The following is a 14,171-nucleotide window of genomic DNA, read 5'->3' as shown; positions in this document are numbered from 1 at the left end:
ACATATTTTTTATATTTTTCCTAGCAATCAAATTAACATAAAACAACTATTGAGTGTCAGTGTTGGGTAATATTAAGCAGAGTACACATCCATGTGTTAGATATTCCGTGTGATTATTAATTTTCATTATAGCTGTAACCTTTTGCTTGGAATGAAATAGCGAATGGCGTCGACCGAAAGCGATTTGATACGTGATGTCTGCGAGTGAGGACATTTCATGAGAGATGTTTTACAATGTGTACATTAGGTGTAAAATTACGAAAGTTATTCTAATGTAACACTAGTCTGCTTGTTTAGCAAAAGAAGATTTTATAATTTTATTAAGATAATATTTTTATTATTTTTTAAACGGTTTATTATATTTACTATCATTCCCTCTCTCTTTAGCATGTTAGTTTGTACATTATAATTTTATAAAATCTAAAATTATAATGTACCATAAGTACATTATTTGCAGGATGTGATGAATACTAGACTAAAAAAACTGTAAAACAGATGCTCTCGCGTGGAATCCTTGACTGCTTTTGCCAACTTGAACGTGGGAACTCGAAAAATTTGGAAGGGCATATTTGTCGATGATGTAAAACGTAAAAGGGCTAGATAACGTCACCTTTGCGTTGGAATGACGCAGTTACAAAAGTCTGCAACACGGTCGTGTTTGGCAGCGCAAAGATCTATAACACTTTCAGAAAGGAGAAAATCTCGAAGGAAAATGGTGGTAGAGATTGACTTGTTTGACCACGTCCTTCAGTCGTAAGCAAAGGGATTAAGAAGAAGCTTTCCCCACGTACTTTGTACTGAAACAAATTATTTGACTGCCGCACGGCAATTGTAAAAATAAATTAATACAATATATTTCACAGTTACTTAATTTATTAATTAAATGTAAAATGTTTAAAACATTCTTGTAATTAATAATTATTAGTAAACTTCTACATAAAATATTAATAAAATTTGCATAGTCTTTCCCAAATTATAGCATAACCAAAGAGGTTAGAGATGCCTTTCTATATATACTAGTTCATCTCTTAGTGGATATTACAGTACGCAAACAGAAATCCCCCGTGTTGAAATCCTTAGACTTATGATAAGAGTTCCACCGAGCATTAATCTGAAAAAACCCAACAACAAAGTCGCAATAAACTCAATCGGGTTTCTATTTGTGATCGTTTTCGTGGACTTTTTACATTTATCGTTAATAATTCTGAGGCTTTTTAAAGAAAGTTGATATTATTTACCCATTGTTGTAAACAGATTCCATTGAGAATTTTCATGTTATACTAATGATAATCTCTTTCTACGTTTTGTGATAAGTCAAAGTTACAATTTATGATCCCCGGCTGCAAATCTTTACTACCATAATATCTCTGTCCATAATACACAATACAGTAGAAATTAAAACAAATTTGGCTAGACTTTTAAAAAAGTATTCAAATTTTTATCAAATTAAAGATAAAGAAGATGGATGTAAATAATTAACGAACCTCATCTATGTAATGACGCTATTAGTCAAATATTCGTATGACATGAATTTCGTTACAATATAAATTAGACAGCTGTCAATGTTGAATAATAAATTATTATTTTTTAAATATACGTATGAATATGTGGTAAAAATAATGTTAAAAACACTCTTTATTTGTTATCTTTATTCAGTTTTCTACCTGGCGAGATCAAAGGATTTTGTGATCACATATCCATTCACCCATCTTCGAAGCGAAGACCTTAGCGCTGGGGACGAAATCCTTAGTTTATCCTAGTGACTCGATACGAATTTTCGAACCATGAGAGCTGTACGAGATTAGCGGGCAGAGTTGTGTTACCATCCAAGCAGGTATCTAATCCTCCTTCGGTTATATATACGCGTTTAGTTGGTAAAAGTGATATACCACCAGACTATGATTGTGACGAAGATTGAAAAAGAGGAAGCCAAGAGTGATAGAAGAAGGTGTATATTTACACGACCCTAACGCAAGAGCAGCGACCACACTGATGTCGCCCAAATTCAAATCGGGCTTTTACATTCGAACCCACAAAAGTAATTTTACACAAAAGTATCGTGGTCGTAGTGGCCAGTAATATAGAGGAAACGCTAGCCAAGGCTCTCAGATAATTACTTTACTTATTCTCTGTTGAAGTTGTTGCTGTTAGCCCAAGGGCTTTTACAGCTTCATCGGAACTGAGTTCACGGAGCGGAAGGGTTCGTGAACTTAAAAACAAAAAAAAAGGTCCAGCGCGTACTAGTTGCTTGAAGACGTTCGCACGTAACAAAGCGCTCCACCCGTGTAGAACTGTTTGTTTGTGTTGGTGTTGTGTATGTGGTTAGGGATGGCAGCGAGGACCACAGGTGAGCCAAGTAGGGATCTGGATCCAAGAACAGTTCGCCCACGCTGGTCGCGGATAGGGAGCGGGCGGCCGCTCTCATAACGGATGTGGTGGTGAGTAGCATTTGGTTCTGTTGTGTATAACCCGATGACCTGTGTGAAGTGTCGCAGGTAAAGTGGTTGTCGTTGATACCTGGGTCGTGAGGACATAAATTAACACTATGTCGTGTTCCGAATTCCTATTAGGCATTTAATTATATAACCATTTTAAGAAATAGGTTTAATGATTAATGATTAACGTAATAGCAGCTATGTGAATAGACACTTTTTTATCTATGCAGAATGTCTGTATTGAGTCATAGTGTCAAATGTCAAACAATAATAGGTCGACATTAGTCAATACAATGTGAACGTGAAAAGTTCAATAAGCGATGCTCGGACCGATATCGTGCGAGCGTCTTTACTTTGACGTTTGTAATTGTCATTAATTTCGACCTTTGTAATAAAAGTATGAGATGGTTCATTAATATTCATGTATTATCTGTAGTATGTATAATACGTAATCTAAGTTTTTATTATTTCATTTTACACTCACAGTTACAAGTGGTTATTAAGTTTCTATATTTTGTAAGAGTTCACATAATTAAATCAATTTGTTAATTAATATGTCTATCCTTTCTTCTTTTATAATGAGAAGCGAATGAATATTTAACACTGCAACTACTAAACAAACAAGTATTAATTTGTAATCTTTAATCTATTCTACGGATGTCATAAGAGAAGTGGTGATATTTTATTTATTTTTACGTAAAAGTATTTAAATAATTCTAATACAGATTTTCAGAGTAAATAAATAAATAAATAAGCCAAATAATAAATAAGTAAATACATAGAAACAACAAATAAATAGAAGATTTTATCGGAACACACTTAAATTGTAGTGTACGTATGTTTAAGTTCTTATAGACAAGTAGCGACTTCATTTTAAATCGATCCATTTGTTGCATACTACTTAATAGGATTTTAAATATAAGTAGTAGTATATAAGGGTGAGAAATGTGAAGAATAGCTATAGAGGTTGTGTGGTGGATGCTTCCGAAATGTTGTGGTGAAGAAAAGCGTTACGGTTTCCGTGGACCACGTTCCGCACCAACAAATCTATTATGTGCCATCTCAGTATCAAACCAAGCTTTCTATCATCTGTCTGCACTATGTACCGGAATTTTTAGATCACATAGTCAGGAAGGACGGTCAAAATCTCAAACATCTGATGGCTGCTGACAAAGTAGAGGACAAGCGTATGAGATGCTGTAGTCCCATCAGTTGGACGAACCCAATCGGATTGTCTCTTGACACCAATTTTGCGCTCCACGACATAATAACCGAGAACAATGAGGATAGAGACGCGAGAAGGAGAAGGTATATCTTCTATCAGAGATTGTGTCGACCGAGGTCTGTTGCTTAATTATGTCTCAAAATAAATCTAGCTACTGCAGTTTGCTAACGGTATAAAAACACCTTCACAACCACTTAGAAAGTTTCGTACAAAAATAGCCTACCGGCAATAGTTCAATGTAATTCTTAACTACTTTTGATTTCTTATATTTTGTTATTAAAACAGTAGAACCCTATATAATGGTGCCACTGTACACACCTATATATAAATGGCGATAATAGACGTAACGTATAGTCAATTAATAGATGGTAACCCTATTTGGTTTACTACGTAATAAAATTAATTACGGTATACTATCCGTCATTGCTGACTCTGTACTGCCAATCGAATTCCTTAAGAAAAAAAATAATTTACCGTATTTACTAGTGATCACTTTATACAGGGTGATTGAAAATAGAAGTATAAGCTTTAAAGGTTATATCACCAAAGATAAATAAACTAAGCATTCACCCCTTTAAAACTTTTACACATATGTATAACCAAATCAGTCTGCATTATTGGTAAGATTTGATTTTTGTTACAGCATCTTTTTATTAAGTTTTCTTTTTTAACAATTTAGATTTGTACTTTTACATTTTTTTAATTATTCATATACATTGATTGTTATTTTGATATTTTACCTCCATCTTTTGTGTTCTCACCTTACTCGGTTATGCTAAGACAAAAAGTTTATGACATTTTTTTTCAAAAATTTTAACACATCCTTTTAAGTTCTCTAGTAATATTACATGTGGGCGGTTAGTAGTAATTTATATGGGAGTTGAAGATGACGAAAATATTATAATAGGTGTCTGTGCATGTAAATTAACCTAGAAATACGGTAAACTGGTCATGACATAATTTATTTCTACAAAGGAGTGGAACAAATTAATTAATAAATATTACGTTGGTGATTTCAAGCGAAGATTTTTTTCTTTAGTACACAACCTTCGTATGGTGGCATTTACAACCCTACCGCTTTGACTTAGTCTTTACCTTAAGTTCGAGTGCCTCTTTAGGTGTCTTGGCTAGAACTTTTACCATATTAAGAAAAACTAAATCGGATATTACAAGAATAGGCTACTAGGATTGTTCAATTACCTAACGAGTTATACATTCACTCCTTTAAATCTTTTACACCTACTGGATGTTTGGCTTGGTTTCGATTGAAGTTGATGCTGTTAGCCCGGGTGATTTTACAGTTTCATCGGAACTGAGTTTACAAAGCGGAAGGGTCCGTGAACTTAAAAATAGAACAGAAGCTGGACAGATGCATTCCAGTTGTACGATGACGCTAGCACGTAATAAAACACTCAACCCGAGTAGAGCTATGTAGTGTTGATGTTGTATATATGCGGTTTGGGATAGCAGCGAGGACCACAGATGAGCCATGGATGGATCCGGATCCAACCTCGGTTCGCTCACGCTGTTCAGGGTTAGGGAACGGGCGGCCGCCCCCTAAGATCGTATGTTGTTACTCTTTGTGTAATCTCTACTTTGCATGTGTACTAAGAATAAGGGGTATATTTGTTAAACATTATCAAGGAATAACTATAAGAAGGTTTTTATTTAAACAATAGTAAATAAAACATGTACGAAAATATCTTTTTTTTTTTCACACGTGAGCTTGAGATCAGTGAATAGGTTATGCCTGGGCTATTAACGAAGCCACGTCATTTAACATAAAGTGAAATTAGTCTCGTGAAGTTAAAAAATATTTAATAAACAAAAACATTGCATCTAAAACGTCGGTCGCGTACATTTATTTAATATTTTATCGCAGTTAAATGGAAAAACAAAAATATAAAAACTCAATGTTTTCTGGTTAAATACAAGTTATATTCAAGTTATGCGGAAACCAATTTAGTCTTTATACCCTAACAGCTATTTTAATTGAAATTCGTTAAACCAGTTTATTACTAAGACATTGCTATTATATTTGTAAGATTTAAAAATAAATATATTTAATACGTACAGGTAATGTATGCATTAGTGTGTATGTGTGCCTCAATAGAAGCTACACATGTAAATCGCAACTGCTACTTGTCTAGTTAAAGGAACACATAGCAGTCGTCTTCATAAGAAAGCTATCATCTCTGCAAGATAGTATTCTTTCCTATAAAGAAAATAAGAGAATACGTAATGATTATGACAATAAAAAATCTTTACATGTAGGTATTTAGTCTTAAAATAAAACTAAAGAATGTTGGAGACATAAAATGAGTCGTTGTGTTTGTTGCTAAGCGTAAAACTCGAGACGCGCACGACTGAAATAACATTTTTTCTGGTCTTTTTTTTTAAAGACACATACATATACAAACATACGCACGCATGTGCGCAAAACCGCTTATGCGTGAATTAGTATTAAAAATGGCGCATTTATATTGTTACATGTTAAAGTTTAAATATATTAATGTCAATTTGTTTTGAAACAATAATTTCTTTATACATATATTAACGTTATAGCAGAGCGGTGTATTCTAATAGAAAACATATAAAGTTATTAATTAATAAATCAATTTTATTGTTATTTGTTAGCGAGAAAAAAAATTATGAGCAATAAAATAGTAGAAGTTATTAAATACATTTTTTTTCTATTCTCGCACAAACTACGTAGCAAAATTAAACACGAGTCCATAGCTGTCAAGCTTTTAACGTCATTTAAAACAAAAACGGTGTTAGGATGTAATTTAACAAAAAATAAGTAGACGGACAATAAAAATAAATAAATACACATGACTAAAATCTTGGTGTTTACGAAATAGGATACAAATTCATTTACATACAGAATTAAGATTTAATTTAGTAGAATGCAAGGCTTGACTCTAATACCTATTTATTTTATATGATTTACCTTAAATAATTACCAGCTATGAATGGATGCTTTAATGTACGCTGTCGTGCCGGTATATTGTATCTGTTGGTGTTAATGCTGCTAGCCCTTAGGTACTTGCAACTTCATCGTAACTGAGTTCGCGATACTGAAGAGTCCACGAATTTGACAAAATGATTCTAGCCTGATTTCGGCAGTGGAACGAAGATAAACTATACGTGTGTGAGTGTGATGAATGTAAGAGAAATGAAACGGTGAGAGATAAAAGCGAGGACTACTTGGCGATCGAAGATGGCATGCATATCCTGCCTTAGAACTCACTCGCTTTGCGCTGGGACGTAAGAAGATATCCCTGGAAGCGGAGCGATATGTGTAGTCTATCATTACCATCATATCATCTGTACCACGTCCACTGCTGGACTAAGGCCACCTCCTCGGATAAAACAATAAGACCGTTTAAATGGCCTGCATCAAGCGTTTGTACGGGAAGAGAAAATTATTGTTTTACCTAATTTAAATACTTTCTCTCCATAAGAACACAATTTTAAGGTTAGAACAAAAAACATATCGTATTGGTTAAGTAGTTTTCAAATCACGCGTTTACCAACACATGACTATTCATTTCTATTTTTATAGATTTATCTTGTGTATTTTTAAAGCAAGGCTTGAGAACGTCATCTTAAAATGTATGCCACAACTTCCATATTTTTATGAAGGAATGTTAATATGTAATTCCGACATGATATCGGAATGTAATACAGGTGTCATTATAAATATTTATTTGTATTGTTACATCTATTAACTTTTATTAATAACGGCCGGATGAGCCGTCTTCGTAGATGTGGAATTCGATGACGCAGCAATTCGTGAAGGTAATGTGTTAGAACATATTCTTGTGGAAGCTTAGCGCATCCGCAAAGCTCCATAAATGATAATTAGTATTATTATTATTATTTCATGTTATGTTCTGTATTATGAATGAATCGTGTATTATTAAAAGTGAACGTCAATACGTCAATGCATTTTTCGAAGCGAAATTACCTTTATAATTATTTCTAATTACAGTGAAGAATATTATAAAAATATATCGGAATTTAAGTTTCATCAATATTAATAGGTTATAATAAGTTTTTTTTTGTTGCTTTTAGTGAATGTCTTCGCACACCGATTATATTGCTATATTTCTCCATTATCGCTATATGAGCAGGACCCGGAAATGTCTTTACAAAGCCGCAGCCACACCAGTAACCATAGTCCATGCAGCCGCGGGGACAAAAAATCTCCTCTATTCCTTCCAAGTAAAGATCCCACAGAATCTTGTCCGTCTATTCGGCATTTAAACTTAACGCTGGTAACCGACTCCTCCAATGTCCGTCATCCAGAGGCTAAAAGAGTAAGAACTAACAAATACTACCTCTCCTCCACACTCTGCAATAGGCTCTGCCGCCAACCACAATACGGCCGTGGAGGATGATTATGCCCTCAGTCCAACTGCTGTCATATCTGCGGTCAAGGGAACGTAGGGAGAGCGGGACATTACAATACCGACACTTTTCACTCCAACCAACTCCGCCTCCGATGAGGAAGTAAAGACAGATGTTTCTATACCTGTACCACAGGCATCTAGGCCTCTGAAATTGGCTCAGAACCCACTCAACGTGGCCGTCTCGGGACAATCTTACACCTTGGGTTGGCCATATAAATTCCTCACAGCTTAACCATGACTGAGCAGCCACAGGCGGGTTACAATTCAAATCGATTTAAAAACAAGTAATTTTAATAAAAATATTTGCGGACGACTTTCGTTTTTAGTTTATTATGATAGAATTAAAATATTAAGACGTCCATAAAAAGGAGAATATTTACACTGAAACCGTGTTCTTTCGTATTATATAATTAGGGAAGCACTCAAGACTTTAATTATATACATTTGTATTAAACGTAATTCCATTTATGGCTTTTAGCTTTTAATTTCATATCTACAATATCAACGTTTTGTCACGTAATAAAGGGTTAACCAGTATAGAATGCTAAAACCCATTACGTCCGTCTATCTCGACCTTCTGTTTACAAGAACAAACAAATAAACACCAAACGTAGATACAAGTACTTTAAAGTAAGTGCGTTACGTTTTATTAGCCTCTTTACGAAGTTTTTTTTAACACTGCTATTTATCGACCTGGACACGAACTGTAGTGAAATTAGAGAAATTTGTAGGTTGGCAAGAAGCCAATACTAAAATTAAGAGGTTGTTGTGAAACGTAAACCACAAAAGTAATGTTTATTTCGGTAGTCTTTTTATACTTTTACTGTTACGATCATATCTATTGAATGGTTTTATTTATTATTCTATTAATTCCAAGAGTTTTATCACATGATTTACTTTTCCTTTATACTCATAATATGCCTATTAGGCATCGGGACTGCCACTGCTCTTATTTTAGGCTTTACCTTCTGCAAGATATTCACAGAACTTTATACGTATAAGTGGCCTTATTAGTATTTTGTTAAAAGCATGGTATCGTTAATTCTGTCGTCATTAATATTTTTTCGGTGAATACAACACGATTTCACAGAAGCTAATTTCGAGCAATATCATGACAACATCTATCAGGAAATCATTATATGCCCCATATATATCTTCTGACAATTTACTTACATATATTCATCGTCGTTTCAGGCCACTACAAAGCACATACCTCCACTAAAGCTAACAATGATAGAGTACTCCGTCTTGATCTCGAGTTTGGGATGGGCAAGAAAGTGGAATAGTGTCGCCTCTCCATGGGCGAAGACAAATATCGTCTTGCATTTCTGAGGTTCTGTAGAGAAGTGGTGCAGCAGACCATTGCTCGAAACAAAGCAGGGATTAAAATAAAAAAGAAGAAAATATCGTAACATCCCTGCCCCACACAAAGTAGAGTGAACCAGTGGTCGAAAAAATAAGAAAGATCTATGAGGGGTATACCGTAATAGCCACTCTTGGCAGGCGAGTTGAAAATCGCAGTGTGTATTATGGTACGCAGAGGATACTGCTGCCCATCCTGAGGAACTTCTTAACGAGCAGAGGCAATCCTATATAATTAACTCCCAAATTTTAAATTATTTATAAAGTTGTACTCCAGGAATCGAACCCGTGACCTTTGATTGTAAGTCTAAGTCCTCACCGCAGGGTTTCTACTGTGCGATACATATATTCGTCCAACCTTAATAATTACTTTTTAATAATCATCATCATAACTTTAGACATACAGTCCACAGCTGGACATAGATCTCCGCCAAAGATTTCTAAAAGGACCGGCTAGAATTGCTTCGGTTTCCTGCGTTCAACGTTTTCCGACGACATTAAAAAGGTTGTTTATTCGTCTCGTAGGTGGAAGTACGGACTATGAAGCTTTTGAGGGTCCTAATAATCAGATGAAAACAAATATGGGTGTATCCTGAAATAAGCAACAAATACGTAATTTTATAACGCGACTGTGCTTGCGTACATAAAATATATGTAAATTATACATAAATAACAAAATTAACATAAAATGCGTGCCCGCCGGAAATTGAACCTACGACTTGAAATAGTGCTGAACTTTAGACTGTGACCGTTTACTAGAATAATATTACATCTCATTAGTGTAAAAGGCTTGAATAATCTATTCACAAATATCCTACTTTATTTCAAGGATGAATTCTAAATGAAGGACGTCGTCATTATTTTCGCACGGTATTGTAGTGACGTAATTATTATACTTGTTCAGATATAGATTAATTTTTTTGAGATAAATAAAAGAATATCTAACTAGCTGTTGTAATTATGTTAGCTCTAGGATCCATTCCACTTCTGCGCACTTTGATCTTTATAAAGCTGTAAAAGCCAGAAACATTAAAAACATCAAATATCATTCGAATTGGAAGGAACTGATTGTATCAATAAAACAAATGGTTTTTTATCCTCTCTGAATCGAAAAGTTTATTTTTTTATTTACTTTAATTTCATAAACCGTTCGATAAAATAAGATGTGAATGAAATATCATTCTAAAGATTAGGTTTTAGGTTAGGTTAGTTTAGGTTGGATTTAGGTTAGGTGCAGGACTTTCTAGAAGGAAGTATGTGTTAAAAGTAAAATAAGGAGTTAGCTACAATATATGTTTTAGTTAATAAAAAATAATATTTTATGCTACACTTGTACCGGCTAAATTTTTTTAGATTTTTTATGCTTTTTATTGATTGCCTTGCTGCATTTATAAATTCCGAACAGAGCGCGGAAGGGGATTAACCTTGAACTCGATTTAGGTAACAACGAGGACTCCCTTGTGAGCCGGGATTCCTATATTATTTTCATACATTAATAGATTGGCTTTTTGGCGCCTATTATTACGGGAAATTACCTGTAATGTCTTTGAATGTAAAATGTTGACATTATGTTTCGACACTTAAGATAGATATGGAGATCTTTCTTCATAATGAAATACGTGTAAGACCACATATGTGTTATAGATTTTATGGGTGATTGGAAGAGGACAGAGTGTATTTTCCTTGATTGAAAATATTTACTTCATTTTAAGCACTTTGTAATTTGACACTAGGTTACCCAATAAGTTTTTATTTATACATTTGTTAATAATATGTTTACCTTGATATATAATAGACTGTTAAAGAAGATAAAAGCAGCTAAATTGTTAAGTTATTTATAATTTTATGTCATTATTATGATAAACAGTAAGAAAATATAAATGTTTAACAGAAGTCAGATATATTTGTATAATTCTATAACTAAAGTAATATACATTGTTAACTAAATGATTGTAAAAAAATATTTATATATGTACATATGTATATATATACATGTAAATATATATTTATCTTGTCCTTCTTTATGTTAGTATAGTCCTTTAGATAATCAATAGGAAAAAAGTGATTATAAATCAAGAGGGAATAGTCTACTATATAATAATGATATTCGTTCGTTCTGGGCACTTTTTGAAGCACTTTTGGAACCTTCGTAAATCAGTTCAAGAATATGTAGTGGAGCTCAGTTCGATATTACTATCAATGAAATTGATTTTGTCTTCTAATTACGTAAAAAAGTGACGATTATATGTGTTGTATACATATGAATACTTATAGTTCCCTTTTGCTTTGTTCGATTTGTTTAATTATCACTTATTATCAAAAATATGCAACAAATCAAAGATTTATGAATCATCTATGTGAAAACTGTATTTATAAATTAAATAAGAGATATTTTTGTACTTAGGATACGTACCATTTCAAAGCGACGGCATTTTTTTAATAATTTTTGTGCGAAAAAGTAAAATGAGTTGGCCCGGCACATTGTCCTAAATCTCAAGGCATTTAACGGTCTGTAGCGCTTGGGCAGCGACTTGAAATGAAATAATGTAGCAACTAATATATAATTGAGTATTCCAAATTGTATTGTTAATATGTATAAATTGTAGCTGTATTTACCCATAAGGGAAAATTGTGTAAGAAAAATTGTAAAAAAATATAAAACGCTGTCGTGCCCCGCAGCTGGGCGAAGAAAGATCCGTATCAAATAGCGGAAACCCTCTCCCAACTGTCTGCGTTTAGTTTTAGCGAAAAATAAATATTGTAAAATAAAACACTAGCGATACTAATTAGAATTAATAAAAAAAGACTTCCATGTTTTAAATAACGTCACGTCAGTTTATAACTCTACCATTTATTGGCAGAGATATTTCAACTCGCATCTAGTTTGATTTGATCATAGTTTTCATAGTTACTTACTGCTATTTATCATTTACAACATTTTACATTAGGCTTGTGCCTATTCTTCTATATGTTTATCTACTACTTCTATATATTTATCTATAATTATAAAGTTTAAAATCACTATTATTAATATCTCGTAGCGTCGTTTCAGCTCATGGATGCCCACTGCAAGGCGCAGGGCTCCCCTAAAAACATTTCTGAGGTGTATACCATAATCGACCCTCTAGTTAGCCGAGTTGCCGATCGCAGTGTCATATGACGGTACGCAGAGGACGCTGTTGCCAATCCTCTGGAACCTTGTTAGTGGCTGTTTGTCAGGAATCGAACCCGCGACGTTCAATTGCAAGTCTCAGTCCGCTACCGCTAGGGTAACGCTGCTTGTAGTATTTACTATTTTAATTCGCTTTTTACATTCAAGCAACTACTTCAATTTAGTGTATTATAACAAACTTAAATTATTGTAACTCAGCACAATTTACATTTATTTGAATAGGACATAATAGGAATTGTTTGTTGCTTAAGATAAAAAATAGAGAATATAATGATTTTTGTTGGTTCTCATTTCATAAAACAATAATGGAGAACATATTTTAATTAATATTTAAAAGCTCTCTATTTTTATAGTCACATACAATAGATAGCACATAAAAATGACGCTGTTGAGTTAAATTATAATTACGTATAATTATTTTTAAAATTATGTAATTACGTCGGATATCGTTGGACGCAAGCCGCTTTTAACCAGTCCTTTTAGAAATCTGTAGGAAAGGCCTATGTCTCGCAATTGACTTATGGCTAAAATTTACCTAAATGATGCTTGAACAGTTCGTACACATGAAAATTATGTAAAATTTCATTTGAAAGAGTAACTGTTAAGTTTCTGGCCGGCTTTTCTCAACTAATCGGCTTTGGGAGTCGTTTATAGCTAGTAAGCTAGCAGTAGCTTATAATGTTGAAATAATCAACGATTTAAAATCGCTTGTAAACGCCTACTTTAATAAAGATATTTTAAATTTGAATTTGATTATGATATATATATAGGATTGTGCTTTTTTTTACTAAATAAAGAGCATCCGCAATATTTTGTTTCTCTTGAAGGACTCACAACGTTTGTCAACCATGTCTATTGTAATTTAAAGACGCAGATACTTTTTAAAGAATGATCTTCTCGTTTTTTTTTCGTCTATGACTAAAGAGTATTGAACCCTGCATTTTAAATACTGTTGGTGTTTTTCTTGTGAATTATCAATGCCGTAGTAATTTAAAAGTTACTTGTAGTTATATACACTGGCAATATCTATTCAAACGAAAGTACCGACATAGCCCAGCGAATTGGCAAGTTTAAGTGGAAGAGGAGGGGCTTCACAATGAGCAGAACAGATAGCGGTTGGAGCCTTAAGATCAACATTGCTTAATCAATGGAACAAGAGGGAAGTCGCCAGAACTTCCTGAAAAACTAAAAGATTAGGTAATAAAAGATAACACAAATTAACAATCTTTGGATGGGTATAGGAAAATAGCTGTGATAGAAAATAAGTCATAACAATTTTGATATAAACAGAACTGTAAAAATTCATGTAAATAAAATACCAAAATAAAAGATTGTAATTAAGCAGACCAAGAGGAAAAGGTGAAGGAATATAGCACGAAAGGTAAAGGAATGAAATGAATGAAAAATTATGTCAAGAAAAAAAAGTAACGAGTGAGAGATATTAAGAAGGACAAAAGAAGAGTGAAGAAATATTAAAAAAAGAAAGCGAATAAATTTATAAAAAACTTGCATACTTGTTTATCAGGTTATAATGGGCTTTTTGATTGAATCCAGTATCT

At 33.4% G+C, this 14,171-nt stretch overlaps 1 protein-coding gene across 1 annotated transcript in view; it reads right to left on the bottom strand.

The window, feature by feature from the left end:
- zye overlaps positions 1 to 14,171 on the bottom strand; it is an 89,930-nt gene that overhangs the window by 63,698 nt on the left and 12,061 nt on the right. The window contains exons 3-4 of the mRNA XM_068766819.1: positions 9,292 to 9,443; positions 2,242 to 2,517 (exon numbers count right to left, since the gene is read on the bottom strand). Coding sequence (XP_068622920.1) covers positions 2,242 to 2,517; positions 9,292 to 9,443 — 428 coding nt within the window. The remainder of the gene's footprint in view (positions 1 to 2,241; positions 2,518 to 9,291; positions 9,444 to 14,171) is intronic.

The sequence above is a fragment of the Battus philenor genome, unplaced genomic scaffold (assembly GCF_028537555.1).
Source record: "Battus philenor isolate CCGP_79_NKW_IND1 unplaced genomic scaffold, ilBatPhil1.0.hap1 SCAF_22, whole genome shotgun sequence".
NCBI lineage: Eukaryota > Metazoa > Arthropoda > Insecta > Lepidoptera > Papilionidae > Battus > Battus philenor.
This window is presented reverse-complemented; position numbering and strand designations above follow the sequence as displayed.